General features: G+C 55.7%; 9 protein-coding genes across 9 annotated transcripts; 6 read left to right on the top strand and 3 right to left on the bottom strand.

The window, feature by feature from the left end:
- Positions 1-1,805: 1,805 nt before the first annotated feature.
- On the top strand, positions 1,806-3,020 carry EsH8_IV_000037 (uncharacterized protein; the record flags this gene model as incomplete). The annotated part of the gene is made up of 1 exon (XM_083264927.1): positions 1,806-3,020. One exon carries the CDS (start codon positions 1,806-1,808, stop codon positions 3,018-3,020), a length of 1,215 nt encoding a protein of 404 aa, XP_083123822.1.
- Positions 3,021-4,010: 990 nt separating this feature from the next.
- Positions 4,011-5,573, top strand: EsH8_IV_000036 (flavin monoamine oxidase family protein; the record flags this gene model as incomplete). The annotated part of the gene is made up of 3 exons (XM_083264926.1): positions 4,011-4,253; positions 4,318-4,366; positions 4,423-5,573. The coding sequence occupies 3 exons, from the start codon at positions 4,011-4,013 to the stop codon at positions 5,571-5,573; spliced, it is 1,443 nt and encodes a 480-aa protein (XP_083123821.1).
- Positions 5,574-5,891: 318 nt separating this feature from the next.
- On the bottom strand, positions 5,892-6,467 carry EsH8_IV_000035 (Oxo-4-hydroxy-4-carboxy-5-ureidoimidazoline decarboxylase; the record flags this gene model as incomplete). Its single annotated transcript, XM_083264925.1, has 2 exons — positions 5,892-5,948; positions 5,997-6,467. The coding sequence occupies 2 exons, from the start codon at positions 6,465-6,467 to the stop codon at positions 5,892-5,894; spliced, it is 528 nt and encodes a 175-aa protein (XP_083123820.1).
- A 337-nt stretch (positions 6,468-6,804) lies between these two features.
- On the top strand, positions 6,805-8,447 carry EsH8_IV_000034 (E3 ubiquitin-protein ligase PRP19; the record flags this gene model as incomplete). Its single annotated transcript, XM_083264924.1, has 5 exons — positions 6,805-6,817; positions 6,870-6,914; positions 6,967-7,405; positions 7,460-7,917; positions 7,969-8,447. The coding sequence occupies 5 exons, from the start codon at positions 6,805-6,807 to the stop codon at positions 8,445-8,447; spliced, it is 1,434 nt and encodes a 477-aa protein (XP_083123819.1).
- An 814-nt stretch (positions 8,448-9,261) lies between these two features.
- EsH8_IV_000033 (uncharacterized protein) lies at positions 9,262-10,702 on the top strand (the record flags this gene model as incomplete). Its single annotated transcript, XM_083264923.1, has 2 exons — positions 9,262-10,497; positions 10,547-10,702. The coding sequence occupies 2 exons, from the start codon at positions 9,262-9,264 to the stop codon at positions 10,700-10,702; spliced, it is 1,392 nt and encodes a 463-aa protein (XP_083123818.1).
- A 1,383-nt stretch (positions 10,703-12,085) lies between these two features.
- EsH8_IV_000032 (uncharacterized protein) lies at positions 12,086-13,212 on the bottom strand (the record flags this gene model as incomplete). Its single annotated transcript, XM_083264922.1, has 2 exons — positions 12,086-12,683; positions 12,728-13,212. The coding sequence occupies 2 exons, from the start codon at positions 13,210-13,212 to the stop codon at positions 12,086-12,088; spliced, it is 1,083 nt and encodes a 360-aa protein (XP_083123817.1).
- Positions 13,213-13,604: 392 nt separating this feature from the next.
- Positions 13,605-15,142, top strand: EsH8_IV_000031 (ribosome biosynthesis protein RRB1; the record flags this gene model as incomplete). The annotated part of the gene is made up of 2 exons (XM_083264921.1): positions 13,605-13,818; positions 13,866-15,142. 2 exons carry the CDS (start codon positions 13,605-13,607, stop codon positions 15,140-15,142), a joined length of 1,491 nt encoding a protein of 496 aa, XP_083123816.1.
- Positions 15,143-15,738: 596 nt separating this feature from the next.
- Positions 15,739-16,264, top strand: EsH8_IV_000030 (uncharacterized protein; the record flags this gene model as incomplete). Its single annotated transcript, XM_083264920.1, has 2 exons — positions 15,739-15,866; positions 15,925-16,264. The coding sequence occupies 2 exons, from the start codon at positions 15,739-15,741 to the stop codon at positions 16,262-16,264; spliced, it is 468 nt and encodes a 155-aa protein (XP_083123815.1).
- A 134-nt stretch (positions 16,265-16,398) lies between these two features.
- Positions 16,399-19,046, bottom strand: EsH8_IV_000029 (uncharacterized protein; the record flags this gene model as incomplete). Its single annotated transcript, XM_083264919.1, has 6 exons — positions 16,399-16,434; positions 16,486-17,065; positions 17,119-17,182; positions 17,240-17,458; positions 18,156-18,770; positions 18,827-19,046. 6 exons carry the CDS (start codon positions 19,044-19,046, stop codon positions 16,399-16,401), a joined length of 1,734 nt encoding a protein of 577 aa, XP_083123814.1.
- Between the last annotated feature and the right edge of the window lie 1,539 nt (positions 19,047-20,585).

Here is a 20,585-nt window from a genome sequence, read left to right as displayed (position 1 = left end):
TCTTCCGTACGGTTGCATCCCGTATTGCTCTGGCCACTTGGGGATCTCGGTACTCGAGAAGAAAGCGGGAGATGGGGGAAGGAGAGTCACGTTCGCTGCAGAGGGGGGCGAATACGCAGGACGATCGTTGCTTATGTTAGGTAGTCTTCTTGTTGACAAGTTCTCCATTGACGGCGTGCCGCTGATCGGGGATGAGAACGTGGGCCAGAATTCAAAGAGGAGGGAGAACGAGGAACTGCAGTCCATTTGACAAGGATGCGAACTCGGTATACACTTCGGGAGGAATGAGGCCCTTCATCTTGTATGAGACATTGTTGCGACATCGCAAAGGGGCGACAAAATCCAGCAGAGCGGGTGACCCAAGCCACGCTCGAAAAAAGAAACATTGTTACCAGGTTGCCCATGATAGGCCACCGGGACATCAGGAAATGCGTCTGCTCAACCACCGGAGTTGTCGAGATTGATCTCAGCAATTATAAACCACGCAAGGTGGGCCGGAATCCGAGGAACAGCGACACCTGTACTGGGTGGCAACTTGCGGCCAATCTTGGGTACTCTCTGCAGTGACATCCCGTTGCCTTCGGTAAGATACTTCCCAACCTCGAATATGGGATATGAAAGTCTCCCAGTCAGCACAGCACGCTTCCCTTTGAAGCCCTGAGCTTTGATTCGAGCAGTCTTGGGCGCTCCGTCCGGATACGATGCGTGGCCTGCCGCACCACCCAAGATCCGGACAAAAGCGCCCGGTCCGGGGTGCAGGAAAACATGTCTCTGGCTCCCTGCCTCTCATGATTTCTACCCCAGGCCAAGAATGCTGTTTCTGGATGTCCATGTTTAACAGAGTCAAACAAGAAGCGGATTGTCACTCCTAAGCCAGGCTAATGAACGCCACGTGTTTTGAACTCCAAGAGTCATCAGGACGAGTAGACATTTTTACTTGCAGCTCCGAAATGCTACGGCATGCTTACGGTCCTCGTACATCTCTCTCGAGCACGGAGGAGGCAGAAAAACGCCCCAAATTTCCCACCCATGTCACATCTCCCCTCAACCCCAGACCAGGGTGGTGGTGCATGACCAGGGGGGGGACCGGCGCATCCCGACCATCCCATTCGCCCCATGCCAGCTTTCCCCAGGTCTCTGCCCATTCCTACCTTCGCGACCCCTGCTTTTCTCCCACCTCAGTCAACATCGACCTACCTTAGCCTGGGTAGCACAACTCCAGGCTTGACGGAGAGGGGGTGAACGCGCTGGTCAGGTTCGAATGGACGGTTCCGCCCCGTCGGTTTGCGCTGATCTGCTTTTTCACCCTCCTCTCTTTCTCCCTCTCCCTCTCCGCTCTCTGCCTCCACTGCGTGACCCGTGGTGCGTGAGCAATAAAAAGGAGACGGGGTCTCGTGCCTGTCTTGCAGCCGTGGACGACTTCAGCCCTTTCGCCTTTCCCGCTCTCCCCACTCTCGCCCACGCATCCTGCACCAAGTGGTAGGTCCCTACACTTAGCATAAGGGTCCTGCCTCGCCATCTGAACCGCTCCACCCCACTCCACCTCGCCCTCTTTCTTGGTGCCGCCTTACCCTCTCGCCAGTCTTCGTTATTCTGCTCACGGCCGCCGACCCCCCATGTCGGCGGTGTACGGTAGTTAGATCGGTGTCGAGGGAGTGGCTGCGGAATATGGTTCAGCTCTAAAACCCCCGATACCCGCCGAATGCAACCAAAAAAAATCCCAGAAGAAAAGACGTAAAGGGATCTTTAACGGTACAATCTACCGACCCGAGCAAACGGCGTCATAGGATACGCGTACAAAAACGATGGTGGTTGAGATCGGTTCTCTGAACCGCGATGCCCTGGAGCCGTTCAAAACCTGGCGTCTCGAGAGGTCAGCATGCGAGGACGGCGGCGTTATTGACGTTGGGGCGGGCCTGTTCTCGCCGCTGGTGTTGAAGCAGTGTTCTAGGCATGAGACGGACTGCCCCTCGACTGCAACTTGCAGGCCGGGCCAGATAACCTCGAGCAATCACCACTTGAAGCAATGCTCGGAGCTGCTCGCAACTCCAACCGTGGCGGACTCTGCGACGAACCCCGTATCCCGTTCTCCTTTGAACACGTGCACGATCTCCTCTTTCGCCTTCACCGCAAACCACAAGCCGTCAAACTTTGTGTTCTTGTGGCAACCGCCATCGTCAAAGACTGAAAAGCGCCGTAGAGCAGAGTCCGACGTTGACGGGCCGTATACGGCCGCCCTGAGCTGTAAGAAGCGTCGCTTGAGGCTTCATCTCATAACCAGTAGGCTGTCTCAGCCGTTCTCACTGCCCGCGACACACATCATCAACCGTGAGGCTATCGCTTCCGGCGACAGGCGGTTCGTAAAGTTGGCTGCTGTGGCCACCTCCCCCGAAACCAACAAGCAGGGCCTAAACCGGGAGGGCTCGATCATGCTGAGGGCAGCGGTGCTCAACTGTATCAGATTGCGTGTCCGGAACGAGGCGACGCAGCGGGGAGATGTTGTTATCGCCGTCACGGCTGCCAATGCTGCTGTACTTCATCACGGCCAGCAACTAGCCACAGGAGCCAGATTTGTTGCACAGTCCTCTGCACTTGCAGAGCAGCGGCAGCAACCACCCCCGGCGAGGGTGGTTCTTATGCGGCCGGGAACATTACCTGGAACACACAACCCGACCAATGCTCTGTCTGCCCAAGCGCAGAGAAAGGCGTCGCCTCCACGGGCACCCCAGCCCACACGAATACAGCCAAAATCGCCGCGGCTACACCCAGCCCGCTCACCAGTTCTGGCTCCTTCGGGGGCTATGCTCGAAGATATGGAGGACGATGGTCTTTTGGCGTTTCCCACGTCTAACCACGAATGCTCCTATGCCTGGGCAGACGACGACGACTTGGAAGATGTATACTCAGATTTCGGTGCCATTTTTGGCGCCTCGGCGCAAACCGGCGAGGCCGAGGATGATGGCCACTCTTACGAAGAATATCTCGATGAGCTAGACGGCATATCGTGGGTTGACAGGTAGACCCTTTCGGGTAAGCCGGTATTTCGACACTCTTAGGGTGAGATGCTTGATCGGCGTCCCATCAACCCATACAAATGGAGAGAAGGTTGCGCTCGAAGACCAAAACGACAGGCCAATTCGAAAATATGTCAAAGTCGGCCAACGGTCGCTTCGTGGATAGCCGGGTTTTCAGATGGCGGCTTCATCTGCCTGCAGTCGTAAAAGACATGGGGCAATCGGCAAATGTCGCAAGGGCTGCCATAAACACGGCGAGACGCAACCTGTAACGACTTTTTCCGGGCCAACGGAACCATGGCCCAAGAGGTCGTGGTCCTCTGCAAGGTTGGCATGCTGTGCCGTCCGAGAGTCTGTCAAAGCGATCATGTGGATGTGAAAATGGGGGAGACAAATAAAGAAATGCAGGAGTTGGTTATAATGTGCATGAGCTCTGGTACTCAAAATATACCGGGAAATGGCGGCATCTGCTCGTCAAAAATGATTTGTCTCGTATCTTTTGGTCCGCACATAGCGAATCCCGAACATGGTTCAATGAGTAACAAACATGGTTGCGTTAAAAAAAAAAAGTGACAACTTGGAATGCAGAGGCCGGTGAATGAGTTGAGTAGAAGACGAATCGAATATGGAGTTGCAGTGGAAGGTTCAAGAAAGCCGTTCGCAGCCCCTCCGTTGCTTCGGGTAGACCTACCCCCTGGAGACGGACCCATGCTGGATGATGCCATTCATCGGTGACATACTGCTTGGAGCGGAGATGGGAAAGATTTCCGAAAGCTGGAGGGAGGAAACCATCCCAATTGCCAACAGTTGAGCCCCGCCGGTTCCGATGGTCGGCCCGGTCGGACATCTTCCCGGGCCCTGCCGTGACCTGGGGCGAGGCGGGGACAACTGAGGCGGGGTGATTTAACCCGATGAAGGGCCCCATCCCATCTCATCACATTGCACGACATCCCCCTCTTTAAACCTTAGTCTGTACATATGTTCACGCGCAGCATCATGACGGCGAGTAATCAAGTCTTGGACACCATTGTTATTGGAGCTGGCTGGTCCGGCGCGGTCGCCGCCCGTGAGCTCGCCAGCAAGGGCCGCAAGGTGTTGGTGCTGGAAGCGAGAGACAGGGTCGGAGGACGTGCGAGTACGTGGGTGAAGGGCGACGTCAAGGTAGATGTTGGCTGCAGCTGGATCCACGGCTACAATGAGGGGAACCCAGCAAGATATATAGCACAAGACTTTGGTATTGTAAGTTTGCGTGGCTTTGCGACCTCGAATCATGTGGGCGGGTTGGCTAATATGGTGAGCATAGGCCGCTCATCTGCCCAAGGCTGCCGAGGGCGTGATCTATGGCCCAGATGGTGTGTATTGTGTCTCGATTTCGGATAAAACCACACAAACTGACGCAAGTTAATAGGCCGTCTCTCCAGCTCTCAGGCCGACAGCCTACGCGCTTCCCTAGGCGCGGCTCAGGCGTCTCTCAAGCTCCCACATCCATCATCCCCACCATCTGCCTCCCTCGCATCTGCTCTCCTCGCTCCCAACTCGGCTCTTTTTGCATCTTCGGACTCGGCCTCCGGATCGTCTCAAAAGGATCTGGCCGCTGCTCTTGCTCGATCCCTTGAGATCCCTCTCGGGCTGAAACTGGAGAAGGCCTCCCTGAAGTGGGCTGGATGGGAGAACACGACTTCTTTCGCCGGCTCTGATGCCGCCCCCGAAGGAGGTTACGAGTCCTTGGTCAGCAAAGTTGTCGAGGATGCCAAAGCGAAGGGCGTTGAGGTGAAGCTGGGAGCTAAGATTGCCGGAGTGTCACAGGGGGAGAATGAAGTCATCGTCACTGATGCCAAGGGCAACAAGTATACTGCCAAGACGGCCATTTCTACTATCCCGCTTGGTACGCTGAAGGCCCTCCCGGAAAGTACTTTCAACCCTGCTTTGCCACCTCGCCTGCAGGAGGCGATCAAGGGCACTCACGTTGGTGTCCTGGAGAAGCTCCTGCTCCAGTACCCGACTGCATGGTGGCCCGAGGCCGACAAGGCTGGCTCATACACTTTCTTGCCCACCTCTACGAAGCCCGTTACCGAGTCTTCGACCCCCGCCGAGATTCTCGAAGCATCTACTTTGGTCTGCGCCAACTTTGCCAGTCCGTCCCTTCCAGGCCCAAGCCCCACTCTTCTGACATATCTTTCCGAAACCCCCGCTACTGCCCTTCTTCGTTTCGACCCAAAGGAGGTTGCGGCAGCTTACCACAAATTCCTCGTCTCCCGCTTCAAGCCGTCCTCTCAGCCTCCCGAGCCCGTTGAAACCAACTTGACCAACTGGCTGACCGACGAGTACTCGCGAGGTGCCACTACGACCCCTTCCATCGCCTCGGAGAATGGCGAGCGAAGTCCTCTTGACTTCAAGGAACTGGGCAGACCCGTATGGGACGGAAGGCTTGGGTTTGCTGGCGAGCACACCGAGATGGAACATCGCGGAAGTGTTGCCGGGGCGGTTGTCAGTGGTTACCGCGAGGCCGAACGAGTTGGAAGACTTTTGAAGTTGCTTGAGGAGAGTGCGAAGTTGTGATCGGGTTCGCGATGTGTAAGATGGTTTCTCATAGACATGCTAAATTTGGGAGAATGCTACAGGCTTAGACGGCTTTGATGGCCAAGTAATTTCCAGTCAAGTCTGGGGTCCTTTCTAGAGATGATCGAGAGGTATCGGTATGACTTGTGCGGCTCGACTACAGTATTCGAAATATCACATTCGAAGCAGTGAACGCTGCGAACTACGAGGCCTTGGCGAGATGGGCGCGTCAAATGCATCGGCTGCTTATTAGTGCGCCTAGATCTGTGACTTTCCCGGCCTGTTCTGGACATAGGCATGCATGCGCGCGCGAAACTGTCAGCGTTCGGCCGCGAGGAGCTTTCCCGCTCGATCCTTTGCAATATCGCACATAGCCTGTCACAACATTAGCCAGCCGGCTTTAAAGGGACCCATCCTGCTTACCTGGACAGCGGCGCGCTCCTCCAGCACCAAGTCGCCGCGCGAAATGCGGGCACGCATATTTTCCATTATCTCTGGACGGCCTCTCCCATTGACAAAGACGACATAACGCAGCCCCGGAAATCGTGCCTCATACTCGGCGTTCAGCGCAGCCAATTCGGTGGCGTCCCCGCTCTGTAGTTGAGCCTGCTCTGCCGCGGACTGAGCACTCTCCACCTTCTTGGCCCCAAGACGAGGATGTGAGCCAATTATCGAGTGCAATTCCGTCTTATTGGTAGAATCGTTTACCAGATCCTCGAATAGCTTGTGGCAATGTGTGATAAAGTCGTCGTAAGACTCGAATGAGGCGGCGGAGATGGAGGGGAGGATTAACGAGTGGATCGCAGGACTCGGTTCGAAGAGGGCGTCGAGCACCTTGGTCTGATCCTCGGCAGACAAGGTGCTGAGACACGCGATGTCGGGCAAAGAAGTCATAGCTGTGGGAGTAGCTTGATCTCTTATCGTCGAATCGGTAATGAGAGAAGAGACTGAGAGAAAAGACAAGCTTGCTGCAAGATATCCCGCGTGCAAGATAATGCGCGCTGAGCTACTAGCCAGCTACCCCCATCGAGGTACCTCGGCGTGATATCATAGCGCGATAAGAAGATAATCGAGAGCGAGAGATAAGGCGGGTAGCCACACGTGACGCTGTGGCTCGTGCTCTGAGCTGGAGACCCACTGCCTGGCAAGCAGCAAGGCTGAAGATTTGTTTTGAAGGGAAAAGTCGACGCGAACCATTCAAACCGCCATTCATACCGCGACTTTTGGGACAATGCTGTGCGCAAGTAAGACAATCTGATTCGCATTGAATTGTGCCGTTGCTGACATGATTCAAAGTCTCGGGAGAAGCTCCTCAGGAGGCCGTCGCCTCGAAGAAGTCAGGTTCGTGAAATGCTACTTAAGTAGGCAGACCTGGCAGGCTAACGGCGAATAGGCACTGTCTTCGAGAAGCGCTTGATCGAGAAGTACATCGAAGAGCACGGAACGGAACCGGGCACCGGCGAAGCCTTGACTGCCGATGACCTCCTTCCTTTGACTCAGTCGCACATCGTTCGACCTCGACCCCCAACGCTCACCTCGATTCCGGCTTTGCTTGCGACGTTCCAAAACGAGTGGGATGCTCTCGCTCTCGAGACGTTCAATCTGAAAGAACAGCTTGCAAGGACGAGGGAGGAGCTCGCAACAGCATTGTACCAGCACGATGCCGCCGTCAGAGTCATTGCGCGGTTGGCAAAGGAGCGGGACGAAGCCAGAGAGGCCCTTTCGAAGGTCAGCGTCACTGCTGGCGCTACAAACGGTGATGCGATGGCAATCGACTCGGCCGAGGGTCTTTCCGAGGAATGGGTCGAGAAGGTCAACTCAAAGCACCAAGAGTAAGTGGAGTTGGAAGCAAGGCGCATTCTGACCAGCACGCTGACGCATCGCAGACTCTCCAAGGGTCGCAAGAAGCGCCCGGTCCCAGAAGGCTGGGCTACGTCCGAAGACGTCGCCTCGCTCACCACTGTGGCATCTACGTCATTACCGGTACCGCAGGCCTCTTCCCTCGCACTTGAAGGAAGCTATGCCGTTGTTGGTGGCCGTGGTGGGGATGCCGCGATCTACTCTGTCGAAGCCGATCAGGTCGAGCGCCAAGTCGCTGTCAACGAGCCCGTTCTCGACTCTGTGTGGACTGGTAGCAAGCTGATCTTTGCGACGAGCAAGGGGTCGGTCAAGGTATTCGAGGGCGGCAGCGAAGTTGCGTCACTCTCTGAGCACGCAGGGCCTGCCACTGCTTTGAGCGTTCACCCAACAGGCGACCTGCTCGCATCCGTTGGTTCGGACAAGAGCATCGTGTTTTACGACCTCAACACCCTGAAGAGGGTTAGCCGCGCGTACTCTGATTCTTGTAAGTTGCCAATGGCTCGCCACACTCTGCCACTTTTGCTAACTGTCACAGCCTTGACATCCTCGGCCTTCCATCCCGATGGTCACCTCTTCGCCGCCGGAACCGCATCGGGCGAGATCAAGCTCTTCATGACTACCAGCCTCGAAGTCGCAGCATCCTTCACACTCGGTGCATCTGTTGAGGCCTTGACCTTCTCCGAAAACGGATTCTGGCTTGCGGCAACAGCCAAGGGCCAGAGCTCAGTTACCATCTTCGACCTGCGCAAGGAGGGAGACGCTGCCAGGGTCAAGACGCTGGAGACTGGCGGACCGGTCCAGTCCCTTGCTTGGGACTACACTGGCCAGTTCCTTGCGACCGCGGGTGCCGGCGGCATCACGGTTCAACAGTACACCAAGAGCTCCAAGTCGTGGTCAGAGCCCCTTAGAACCTCAGTGGCGGCTTCGTCAGTCCAGTGGGGTGCTGGGGCCAAGCAGTTGGTTTCTGTCAATGAGGAGGGCATTGTTTCTGTATTTGGAGTCAAGCATGAGTAAGCAGGGCCACCGGCCATGCCATTTGTATTTATAGGTAATGGGGCGGAAGAGTCTATCAAAATGATATCCGAAGTCTGGGCTCAGCATGGGTTGCATAAATGTCTCGACAATTGGTCATGTCAAGAACCTTGGAACAAGTTGTGGGAGCAATACCTCGGCCAGCAAGGCATTGTTGGAATCGACTCGGTTCCACTCACCTTTGACCTCGGTGGAGCAAGGTGTGCTGCAAGGTGTAGTAAAGTGACAGTGAATCACGACTTTTGGTCTCTTTTTTGCGACAATGACATAAGCACTGTGAACTAATGTCCACTTTGCACAGTCAATGAAGCAAGGTTGCTTCGCTTAGCGACATATCTTCCGCAAGTACCCTGTCGGGACAGAGGGGTTCCTGCTTATCGGAACAATTGCCCCAGCACTGTGTTGAGCTTATCTAAGGCTGAAGCGCTAAACCATAGTTCTTCCCGCTGTGGTCTTCCCTCACACCTACCTATCTTAACCGCCACCAACAACACCACGCGGGCAAGACCTGGGAAACGCCTCGACCTCGACCATTTGGCGATCCAGGGAAAGCCTTCTTTCCGACGACTTGACTGCGCAAACAACTCCACGGGATGGTGGCTTCACTATCGCGTCCGGCGTAGGAGATTTACTCCTACCTTGGTTCTCTCCGACACTTCCCGGCCAAGACCTCGACCTCATTTCACCAAAACACCCGAGGGACAGACGGTTTGTTCGTGGACCCTCGTGCCTGAAGCATTTGGATTTAAGCTCACCTTTCTCCAGCGCCATCCCGTATTGGCTCCATATACAAAACATGAGCTCAGAATCTCCACCATCTTCTCCGTCAATCCAGTCTTCCCCGTCGATAACACCTTCTCCATCGATCGACTCAGACGCTTCGGGCGACGAAGATATTGTCTCAGCCTTGGGGTTCGACCATTACGAAGCAGGGCCCCAGATTTCGGATCATTCCTCCGAAGTTCTTGACCACCGCTCAACCACCTTCGACTCCGAAGCCGACGCACAGGTGGACTGGGACCCAGACTCTCCGTCGCAGTCTTCAAACTCCGATGCAGAATCTTCGATGTCAGACGAAATCGCCTCACACGACCCTTTGTTCAACGACTCAGACCCGTTCTCCCCCGATCTCGCAGACGAACTTGAGCTTGCTCTTCTCGCCGAAATGGATCAGTTGCCGCACCTACCCGAACAACGGCTGCCAAGAGCTGGCAACCGCGATGGAAGCATGGCAGGACAGCGGCAGGGTAGCGCAGTGATCCGAGACAGCCCCGGCGATGTATTGGTCGACTTGGAGCTATATTTTCGACAGGAAAGACCCGAAAGACGATCTCAGAATCAGAATGGCCCGGCGGATGTTATCGACCTCACGAACGAACCGGACAGCCCTGTCCAAACACACGCGCCTCGCCCTGCAATGAACCCCCGGAGACAGAACTCCCAGGGCAGGAACCCACCATCTTTTTCACGGAGTGACAGCAGCATTCTTGCTGGAAATGCGCCCGTGATTGATCTTACCGATGATTCTCCCGAGGTTCCGCGCCGACGGGGACCCCTACCCCATCCCCCGCCTCCTCCTCGACTCCGCGACCGCGACCGTAGACAGCCGGGTGGTTTTATGTACAGCCCAACCGGTGCATTCGGTGGGCTAGCTGCAGGAATACGGCGTCACCTGTATCCATTTCGGCTCTTTCCCGCCCCTGACGATGAGGTGCAGCTACTCGGCATATTGCACAACCGGATCAATCAAGGTGCAGACATTAACAATCCACTCGGAAACATCCAGCTCCAGTACGAGCACGGCGCTTTCGACCAGCGTGCCGAGTCACCCAAGCCAGTTCACCAAGCCCCGCCCCCGGCAAGACCTGGTTATACCAGAGACACTGCTTCAGACCTCGTTGTGATTTGTCCAGCTTGCAACGAGGAGCTGGCCTACGATCCCGATGTTCCCGCAAGCGAAAGCCATCCCACGCGCAAAGGCAAACGCCATCGTAGCGAGCACCATTTTTGGGCACTCAAGGGATGTGGACATGTAAGTTTCGCCTTGCCACGTGATTTGACCAGTGCTCACATTAATGTAGGTCTACTGCGAGGACTGCTTCGAGAACCGCAAGCCAGCAGCTAAAAGACCAAACACTGGATTTCGTCGTGACCCGGAGAGCAAGATCATCTGCGCAGTAGACGGCTGTGAGACGCAGGCCGTAAACAAAACGGCTTGGGTCGGAATCTATCTTTGAGCGACGTAGCCTTATGGCATTGGGTGGGGGGGATTTGGCTTCTCAGGAAGTCAAATGCAAGAATCGGCGTCAACCGGTTACGTGGGAGGCATTAGCTTGGCGTTTAGGGTGGGACGGCATCATATGATCAGAGATTCCCCTGGTCACGGTATAGGGTTGCTTTTACACCCACCTGGAAGGGACTAGTATTTGAAGAGTCCGGCGAGAGCATCAGCGATTTATTCTCTTCGCTGTGGAGGCACACGATGTACATGATTAAGGACGCAAGAACATAAGTTCAAGGCCACAGAGCGCTGTCGGTGTCTCTTGTATAGAGTTTCCACTAAAAAGGCTCACTTGCTCGTTGCCATATGCGTGGGCCCCATGTGTCTGTGGTATCAACATATTGAGGATGCGATTCCATTGCCTGATGGAGAAAAAATCAAGTGCTTCTTCTAAGGGTATACGAATTCCAAATGAGCCTTTCCATATGTCAACCACTGGTGCGGTTGTATCCGCCAAGGTCAGTTTCATGCTTCATAATCCTGCGCGGCAAATACACTGCGCCTGTAACACCCTCTAATGCATTAAAAGTCATCCAAGTCATCATCCCAGTCAATGGCCGCCAGTTCCATCTCGATTAGAGGTGATGGCTTTGAAGCCGACCCTCCAGAGGACGATGGCTGGCTTGTGGTCTTGGCCGGGGACTCTATATCTAGCACCTCTTGCGAAGACATCATCAAGTCTTGCGTGCAAATCAAGGGAAAAAAGTCAAGCTGAGGAGAAGCCTTTGCTGTGGCAGCAAGCTTCGAAGGGGGCGCGCGGTTGGCGTCAATTTCCTGAAGAATACCGCGCTTTGGCGCACTGTTTTGATAAGCTGGAAAAGCCGGTGTGTGCGCCGTTTTTGGTGTTAGCGCATTGCCGGTTCTGTCGATTGATTGATGGTGCATTGGGCGGGCGCTTGTGGTCTGTTGATGCATGCCTCTTCTGAGTGGTTGGCTGTCTTGATCTTGAGGTCCTTCACGGCCCAAACCATGGGCCTCTTTCTTTGGTATGGTTGGTGCTAGATCTCCCAATAGGCGGGTACGGGCACGGGCACGGCTTGGTTCTTGAATACGAGCATTCAAAAGCCTTGGATGCCCAGTTGACCTGGTAGCTTCACCGTTCGTTCTGGCCCCCTGGGAATCACCGGAGCTCTTGCCTGGCACTGTGTCTTTGTCATCCTTTGGTGCCGTACTTCCCACCCGCCTTGGCTGGATTGAAAGCCCTGCAGGATCATCAAGACTAGCATCGGGCGGTGATGGGTGACTGAACCATGGATTCACAACCGCCTGGGAGTAGTCGTCTGATTTATCGTCTTCTTCTAGTTCCATAGCAAGTTGTGAAGCTGTTGGGAAGAAGTCGTCAAAACAATCTTGCACGATGGCTTGTGTACTGGGCGGAGGCATCTGTGGCGCCGGTATCTCTAATGGCGGTTTCTGCAACTGTGGTTTCTGCAGCTCTGGCATCTCGGATTGCGGTTTCTGCGACGGTGGTTTCTGCGACGGTGGTTTCTGCGACGGTGGTTTCTGCGACGGTGGTTTCTGCGACGGTGGTTTCTGCGGCATTGGGTTCTGCAGCATTGGGTTCTGCGGCAGTGGCGCCTCTGGTGATGAAAGTGCAGACTGTGCAGTAGGAGCAATATGCTTGAACATCTTGTGCCGAGCTGGCTGCTGAGCTGCAAGAGCCACCCGAGGCATCATGAACGGTCTGGGTTTCGACTTTGGAGCAGGCTTGGGCGGAGGCCCCATAGAGGTTGCCACCGGCGGCTGGGCTGGCGCGGAAACCAGCGGTTTCAAAGCCAGAGGCAAAGAAGTCGCAGGTATAGAAGGATTGCATTTCGGGGCTGGTCGAGGCGGCGGCGGCAGCATCCCATTGACCAGAGGGCGCTGAAGATGCGGTGATGTGGTTTGCGGGGGCGGAATCAACAACATGGGCCTTTTCGCAGGTCGGGGTGGCGACGCTGTAGAATTGATGCTATGCTCGTGCCCCTGCGAAGACTCAGACTGATTTGCCAATGCATGTGGGTTGGGTTTCGATGCCAGCGCCGGCGGTGGCGGCGGCTTCGTCTCGGACGAGGCTACAGAGGCTTCTTCAGCCTCCGGTGTCGGTTCTCCAGAAGAGTCTCGCTTCTTGTTCGTACCGTTACCTCGCACAAATCGAGCAATCGTATCTTGGCTTGGCCGGCAGTTGAACAATGGCTCTCCGGCTCTCCGTCTGTTTTCGCGAGCCTCGTCCTCCTTGGCCTTCTTCCGCTCCCGTGCCATCCTGGCCTTGGCCGCTGCGCGCTCCTTTTCCAGCTCCTTCCGGATCTCCTCCTGCCTCTCCTTTTCCCATTTCCGCTGTTCGGCCTTGGACCGTCGAGGCTCCTTGGTCGCTTGCTTGTAGAGCTTCTGGGCCTGCTTCGAGGTCATGGGCGGCCTGCTCGGGGCGCCGCCAGCGCGGCCGGGGCCTGCTGAGATGACGGAGAAGGTGTTTTGCTGAGGCGCCATTTTGCCGATACTCTCCTAAAAGACATCGTTGAGAGCGTCGGCGTCGGCGCAGATCGCCAGTGGGAGCCGTGGGGATCGGTCAGCTCAAAGTTCGCGGTCTTTTTCGGTTGTATTTGGGTGTTATGGCGGGGCAATCAACAATGAAATGCGCCTGGGGGAAAGGTGACGCGACGTGGGAGCGAAGTCACATGATGTTGGGTCAAGCCACACCTTCAACGGTCCCCTGGTGAAAGATATTGAGAGACGCGCCACGCGGGGTAGTGGGGCCGCCACAAATCGCGGGGGTTTAATTTTTTTTCCTGCAGCACCACCATTTCTGTAAGTCGTAGTGGAAATCGGCCAACTTTTTTTTTTTTTTGTAAAGAGACTTGTTACGCCGAAACGCCGAAATCATGTCGAAACGCTCTGCCGATATCGAAATGGGCGATGCCCCCCTCAAGGGTGGTGATCGTCCTGAGGGTATGGAGATTGACGAGAAGGACCCCGGCATGGGCGAGTTCGAGGACGAATTCGAGGACGAGTTCGAGAGTGAGGGCGAGGATGAAATCATGGAGGCCGGTGTCGATGGACGGCCTGATGCGGAGAGAGAGGCAGAGGAGAAAGAAGGTAAGGTGCCTGCGGTCTGCACATTGGACCTGAAGCTGACCGGTTAGCCGCCATGGGAGTTGACCAAGGCACCTTCATCGTCGGACGAAACAAGCTCGAACCCGGACAGACACTTGCGCCCGATTTGTCGACCTACCAGATGTTGCACAACCTGAGCACACCGTGGCCCTGCTTGTCATTCGACATCATCCGTGATAACCTTGGCGACAACCGCAAGGTTTACCCTGCCACCATGTACACCGTCGCCGGCACACAGGCAGAGAGCTCGAAGGCGGGCGACAACCAGTTGATGGTCATGAAGTTCAGCGGCTTGAGTCGCATGGAGAAGAGCGAGGAGGACTCGGACGACGAAGACGACGAGGATGACGAGGACTCTGATCCCATCCTGGAGCACAAGGCTATCCCCCTGAACTCAACCACGAACCGAATCCGTGCCCACCAGGTCCCCTCGCAGGACGCCTCCAGACCGCCTACCACCCTTACCGCGACCATGACCGAGTCTTCCAACGTCTTCATTCACGACATCACCCCTCACCTCTACGCTTTCGATAACCCGGGCTCCCTAATCACTGCCCAACAGAACAAGCCAGTGTCGACTATCCGCGCCCACAAGTCGGAAGGTTACGCTTTGGACTGGTCCCCCATCATTCCCGGCGGAAAGCTTCTTACCGGTGACAACGACGGCCTGATCTACCTCACAACCCGAACCGACGGCGGCGGCTTCGTGACCGACAACCGGCCATTCCAGGGCCACACCAGCAGCGTCGAGGAGATCAAATGGAGTCCCTCTGAACAGTCTGTCTTTTCCTCTGCCTCGAGCGACGGCACGATCCGTGTCTGGGACGTGCGTAGCAAGAGCAGAAAGCCTGCGCTGTCCATGCAGGTCAGCTCGACCGACGTCAACGTCATGTCGTGGTCCCCCATCACAACGCACCTGCTTGCCTCGGGCGCGGACGACGGCGAGTTCGCCGTCTGGGACCTGCGGCAGTGGAAGCAGAGCTCGACGTCGGCTTCGGACAAGCCCTCGCCGATCGCCAGCTTCAACTACCACAAGGAGCAGATCACCAGTGTTGAGTGGCACCCCACTGACGACAGCATCGTCGCCGTCGCGGCGGGCGACAACACCGTCACTCTGTGGGACTTGGCCGTCGAGCTCGACGACGAGGAGAGCAAGGATACGGGCGGTGTCAGTGACGTGCCGCCTCAGCTGTTGTTTGTGCACTACCTGTCCAACGTCAAGGAGCTGCACTGGCACCCCCAGATTACTGGCACTCTGATGGCCACCGGTGATGAGTTTAGTGTCTTCCGGACGATTAGCGTTTAGACGGGGGGTTAGTCAAAAATGGGATACCAACTTTTGTTTGTTGATGATGGATGATCATTCAAGCTCCTTCTCATAGATACCCGACGAGTCTGTGTTTGCGATACGTGGATGTGAAGACGTCAGGGCCGACTGAGCCCGTCCGGACGACGAACCGACTGGAATGCCTCTCCGATCCGCTTGTCCTTAGTTGTACGAGGCACTGGAATAGCCTCGTGCGACTCTGGTAACTCGATGTTTGCGCACCAAAGGTATCACCCGTTGGTCACATGGGAGGTCGTTTCTGGGGGCATGGCAAATCCGCCTTGTCAATTTCGGGAAAAAGGAGATACCGGAAGGCGTCCGATTGAATGAGCAGATGATTTTGGCGGCATCTCGTCGGCGGTATCCAGAGGCCGTTGAATGTTTGCAAGGCTCTTTGAGGCTGTGGTGATTGATGTCGAGCGTTTCTATGTGCAACGGGAGGAGGGGCGTGGCATCGTGGATCTTGTCCAGCATAAAGAAGGCTGCAGTCCTCGTCCTCTCAGAACTTGTTCAACCACGAGATTCAATCAAACTAAAACATAATCAACCATATAAGTCCTTAGTATCTGTCCAACATGCGATTCCTCATAGGTCTTGCGCTCCTCTGCCACATGGCCTCTGGTGCCCCGACCGAACGTGCTCCGCCAGTCTTTGAAATCGACCGGTTCTTCGCCGGAGGCCTTCCACCAACAACAAGGAACTTGTAAGCACCGCCAAGCAACCCTATTATTGACCGACGTCTTAACGTGCATCGCCGCTAGCGTCATGTTCTCCATCCAGCCGACCCCCGGAGCCGACTTCGCCAACTGCACCATCAACACAGACACCGGCGCCGTAGTGCCCACGGTCGAGAAGTTGGTCTGTTCAGACATCAACTCCGTCACGTGGAGCCTTGAACCTATGGGCACGGGGATGCACTTCAGCGTCTGGTGGGCCTTCACGAGCCATGCTTCGCTGTACGGTGGGATACACTTCTACGAGTCTTACTTCAAGGAGACGACACTCGCGGATGGGAGCAAGGTGCAAACTTATGTTGGTCCGCACAAGTTCACTTTGGAGACGACGACTGTCATGAAAATGCCGGGGGAGAAGCGGGAGTAGACCACCTAGGACAAGAGAGCAGGGGTTGAGGGGGGTGGGAGATTGGGTTTGCCTCATTACATGTCGAGAGAATGAGTTTAGAGGCAGATAATGTAAGATTTCTCATTGAAATTGAAGCCAGATGCTTGGCAGTTCTAAAGGTCTGCAGTGGATCCTCCATACGAGTGTATCTAAATCTTGTTAGCGGAGTAAAACAGCAGCACGAAACGGCTTTAACCTACCGTCTGATCGAAACATCCGGCAGGCGTCTGGTACAGATATGCCCCGGTGTTGATGAATACCGCCTGGTTTTCACAAACAAGCCACGCAGCCAGATTCGGGCGGTTGATGTCCGGTGTGCTCCACGTGAGTGTGTCGCCCTGGAAAGCGAACGTCCCGTAGGTGTTCTTGCTTGCACTGAACCACGTCTCGAGCTTCCTCTGCGTCTTATCTGTCGGGTTCTCGACGTTGAGATAGAGCGACGACGAGCCCGTGAGGTGCACCAGCTGGCCGGCGTCGACCTTGAACTGGCCTGCGCCGCTGGGGGACTCAAGGTAGGCTTTGCTAGGGGTGCCGGTGGGCTTCGCCTGGAGGTAGCTGTGGAAGTTTGGCGAAGCGACGGCGCGGATCCAGTACCAGCCCGAGACCAGCGTCGTGGGGACGGAGCCGCCGCCACCTCCTGCTGCCGTGGTCGTTACGGTGACGAGAGTGGTCGTGGCGCGGGTGGCTGTGGTGGTGATGAGGGTATTTGTAGCCGTTGCAACAGGCGTGGTCGTGGTTGTGGGCACGGCAGATCCTGGAATACACTGGTAGTACCAGGGGCTACGATAATTGTCAGTACACGTCTGCCAGATAACAAGGGAGTGTTTTCGTACTTTAGGACCGAGCAAGTGTATCCGCTCACACAAGTAGTGGCGCCAGTCCAATTATTACCTCCACCTGGAGTTGTGTTAGACGTTGAGCAGATTCTTGTGGGCCATGAGCAGCGAGACTAACATTGCCCGTAGGCAGGTGCCGTGCTTTGCGCTGAGACTGGACTGAGGAGGAGTATCGCAGATAGGCCGGTGGCCAAGACGCTGAACAAGCCCATATTGGTCAGATCGAGGGACGTGTTGGCTTTGCAGCGGGTTCCTGTACCATGTGACGACTTGGCAGCGAGATCAAGGCGGCGCCAAGTTCGGACATATATATACTCGGCGTCGGCCAAGAGCGCTCCTACTCATGTTGCATTCAGTCCCGAAAGCCCCGCCAGCTGGAATTGCCCGACGGAGGCTGGCTTTCCCGCCGTAGAGTTGGAGTTTGGTACATGGCGTAGGAGCTCACGAGGTGGTCCATGGTCGCAGGGAGACGAGAATGGCGTACCAGAGTCGGCTGAGAGGGAAGTGCTCCAAATATATTAAATGCAGATTTCAGGGTCGTAGTCTACCTGGGATGTAGGCCCGAACGTGGTTCAAGGCCCAAGAGGGGGAGACTGTCGTGCGGAGAGTGCCCGGATGCCGGCACCAAGTCGGAACCTTCGGAAGCCAAGCCTCCGAGCCCGAAGTGGCTTGCCGGAGGAGAGCGATATTACAGGAGCCCGCATGGTGTCAACCACGGCGTTTTAAGTGCCGGTATTGATCCGAAAGACCCGATGCAAGAGAGATAGAGAGAATGCACTTGCCAAGATTGATCCTCTATAACGTACATTATCCTGAGAATAACAACCGGCAAGACAAAGGAACTTAACAGCAAGTATTGTAAGGGAGTCAAAACAATACAAAGACGCACAGCCTAACGAAATAAAGCCCCTGGAATCAACCTGTTCAAGTTGAGGCCCGGCCAAGAAAGCCTCTTAGAACATCAAGAAGAAACGGGTCAAGGCCGAGAACCCCGGCGCCATGACACAGGAGAAGCCAAAACTCCAGCCGGTCACCGCCGCCCGCATCCAACGACCCGATACAGTTGCCGCCCCCGGTAGCGCCTGCGACGAACGTCAACGTCAACAAAACCCACCCGACGGCGTCCTCCACGCATGTGCTGCCCGAGGGCTGGCGAAACTCAATGGTGCGGCCATTGTCGTGCCCTAGCAGGCGCGCAAAGTTCCACTTGTAGACCTTGCCATGGACAAAGTCCTTCTTCCTCCCGTGGGCGCGCCCGTAGGCGCTCGAAGCCGGGAACAGACACATCGCCTCGACGACGGCAGCCGTGCCTTGCTGTGCCGCCGCGTCGAGGAGGTCCAGACAAGCCCCTATGGTCTGACACCGAGACAGCACAGGGTTGCGGCGGTTGCTCTGACACCAATACGCAGATGCCCTATCTTTGGGCACCAGTGTATCGAAACAAGCTTCATAGGTGAGGATTGCCTTCCCCAAAGAGGCCAGCTGGAATGGCGTGAAATCTCGATCAGCCTGGCTGACGTGGACGTGGGTGCTGCATTGGGGGATTCGCTGGACAGACGACGACTTTTGGATGGCGGAGAAGATATTGTCGGTATCAGTCATCCATGGCGAGTCAATGGCGAAGACGGGAGACACCAGCTCAAGAGCCCCTGATTCGGTTGATGGTTAGTGCTGAGTCATTGCATCTTGATTCGGCAGTACCTACAGTTATTCTTGGCCGGGTGTTGGGGGATCGTAATCTCCTGGACAATAGACCACTTGCGGTAGTTACCGTCTACCTTCTCCTTGACATGGTTGCTGACCCCCTTTTTCGCCAGACGGGTGCTGTTCTCCTGGGCCATGGAGAGCCATGTCTTGTGCTTCTTGCTGCTGTTGACAGACAGCTCAAGTTCAAAGCCGAAGTGGAAGGGCTGATAGGTAGCCATGATCAAGTTTAAAGACTCAATGAGGAAAACGCTTTTGGGGGAGCTGGGCCGCCAGAAGACAAATGATAAGAAACGATGGTCATTGAAACAACGGCTGGAGAAAGGGCGTTGTCACCCTTATACAGAGACATTGGGAGAGGGCCATGCGTAATCCCCTCATCATCCTGAGCCGGCCCAGGGCGCGTGTACATCACTCGACAGACCGCCGAGAGCGTTTATGAGGGCTGTTTGGATATGGGACACCTACAAAAAGACCATTCCAACGGCGTTCGTCATAAGTGGCTTCCAAGGAGACATCTGTATATGGTGCCATGAGGCACACTGCCCCTGAGGCTCAACCTGCCAGACTGTAGCTTCGTGTGTCGGAGCCAGGCCGAAGGTAGCTACCCATAGGCTCTGAGCGATTCAGTCCCCCCTTAGTTCCATGGCGAGACGCGCACCATCGGCGCTTGGTCTAATGGAGGGGCGGCTCCTGGTTTCGATGGACGTCGGGGCAGGCCAGAAGTCTTTCTTTCTGAGGCTCAGCCTAGTCTTTTGGCCGATGGAAGGTGGGGGCCGGCGAGGCAAAGGGACGTCGGTCTTACCTCCCGTCGAATGAGCTCCAGCCGTCAGCAGGAGGCGCTTCGACTCCCTTGAGGCAGCCTGATCGTCCGAAGAAGCCCACTTGGAAAAAGTTGGTATCTGCAGGGTCAAGACGAGGCTAGACCGAAGACGGCCGACACCACATGTGAGATATCCCTGGCATCCCTGGAGGAAGACATGGTATCTTTCAGTCTTCGCGCTGGATAGGCGCCGGTAAGGGTCGCGGAGGTGTGAAGGACCAACGTGGAGGGGCGGTGAGAGCCGTGGTCCAAGCTAGAAGTAAGGGGCAACGGGGCGCTTTGAGGTTGGGGATTGCAACTTTGCGAGACACATGATGGGGTCGTCTGACGCAATGACAAAGGCTGAGTGAGGGGTTGTTGGTTGACCCGGGTTTGATAAACCCAGACGTGTTCACAAAGAGAGCCGCCAAGGGTAGATGGGCAGAATATAGAGCTGTTGGACAGGCCAATATCTCAAGCATGCCGTGTCCATTCCACTCGACGATGGATAGACCTGATCCAGTGAGTGACAAGATAAGCCAGTGAGGTCGCTACACCCTATCCCACAAAACAGGCGGGAGTCCCTGTGATACTCGATCTAAAGATACCAAAGCAATTGCCGAGATAAACGAATCCTACCCTGGTGGGACACGGTGCTCCTCCGACAACCGGGAGGATTCGTCGTGGAGTAAGGCAGATCGGATGGACGGCGCCAAATTGGCGGAAGCGCGCATGATTGACTGGGAAGGCCAAGTCAGCGGAGCCGGGGGGTAGAGGCGTGGAAGTACGCTGCTCGGTCGCCGTTGTGGTGCCGGTTCAAGTCAAAGAAAGATATCGGGATTCATCCATCTTGATAAATCATGAGAGTAAAAGGTGGCGAGTGAGAGCCGGTTCTTAGTAATGGCCGCCTTAGTTGCCCGGCGGCCATGGAGCACAGAATCGAGGGTTCCGAGTACGT

The sequence above is a fragment of the Colletotrichum jinshuiense genome, chromosome 4 (assembly GCF_051148585.1).
Source record: "Colletotrichum jinshuiense chromosome 4, complete sequence".
In the NCBI taxonomy this organism is placed as follows: Eukaryota; Fungi; Ascomycota; class Sordariomycetes; order Glomerellales; family Glomerellaceae; genus Colletotrichum; species Colletotrichum jinshuiense.
Note: the sequence above shows the minus strand (reverse complement) of the source record. Positions and strands in the feature narration are given on the sequence as shown.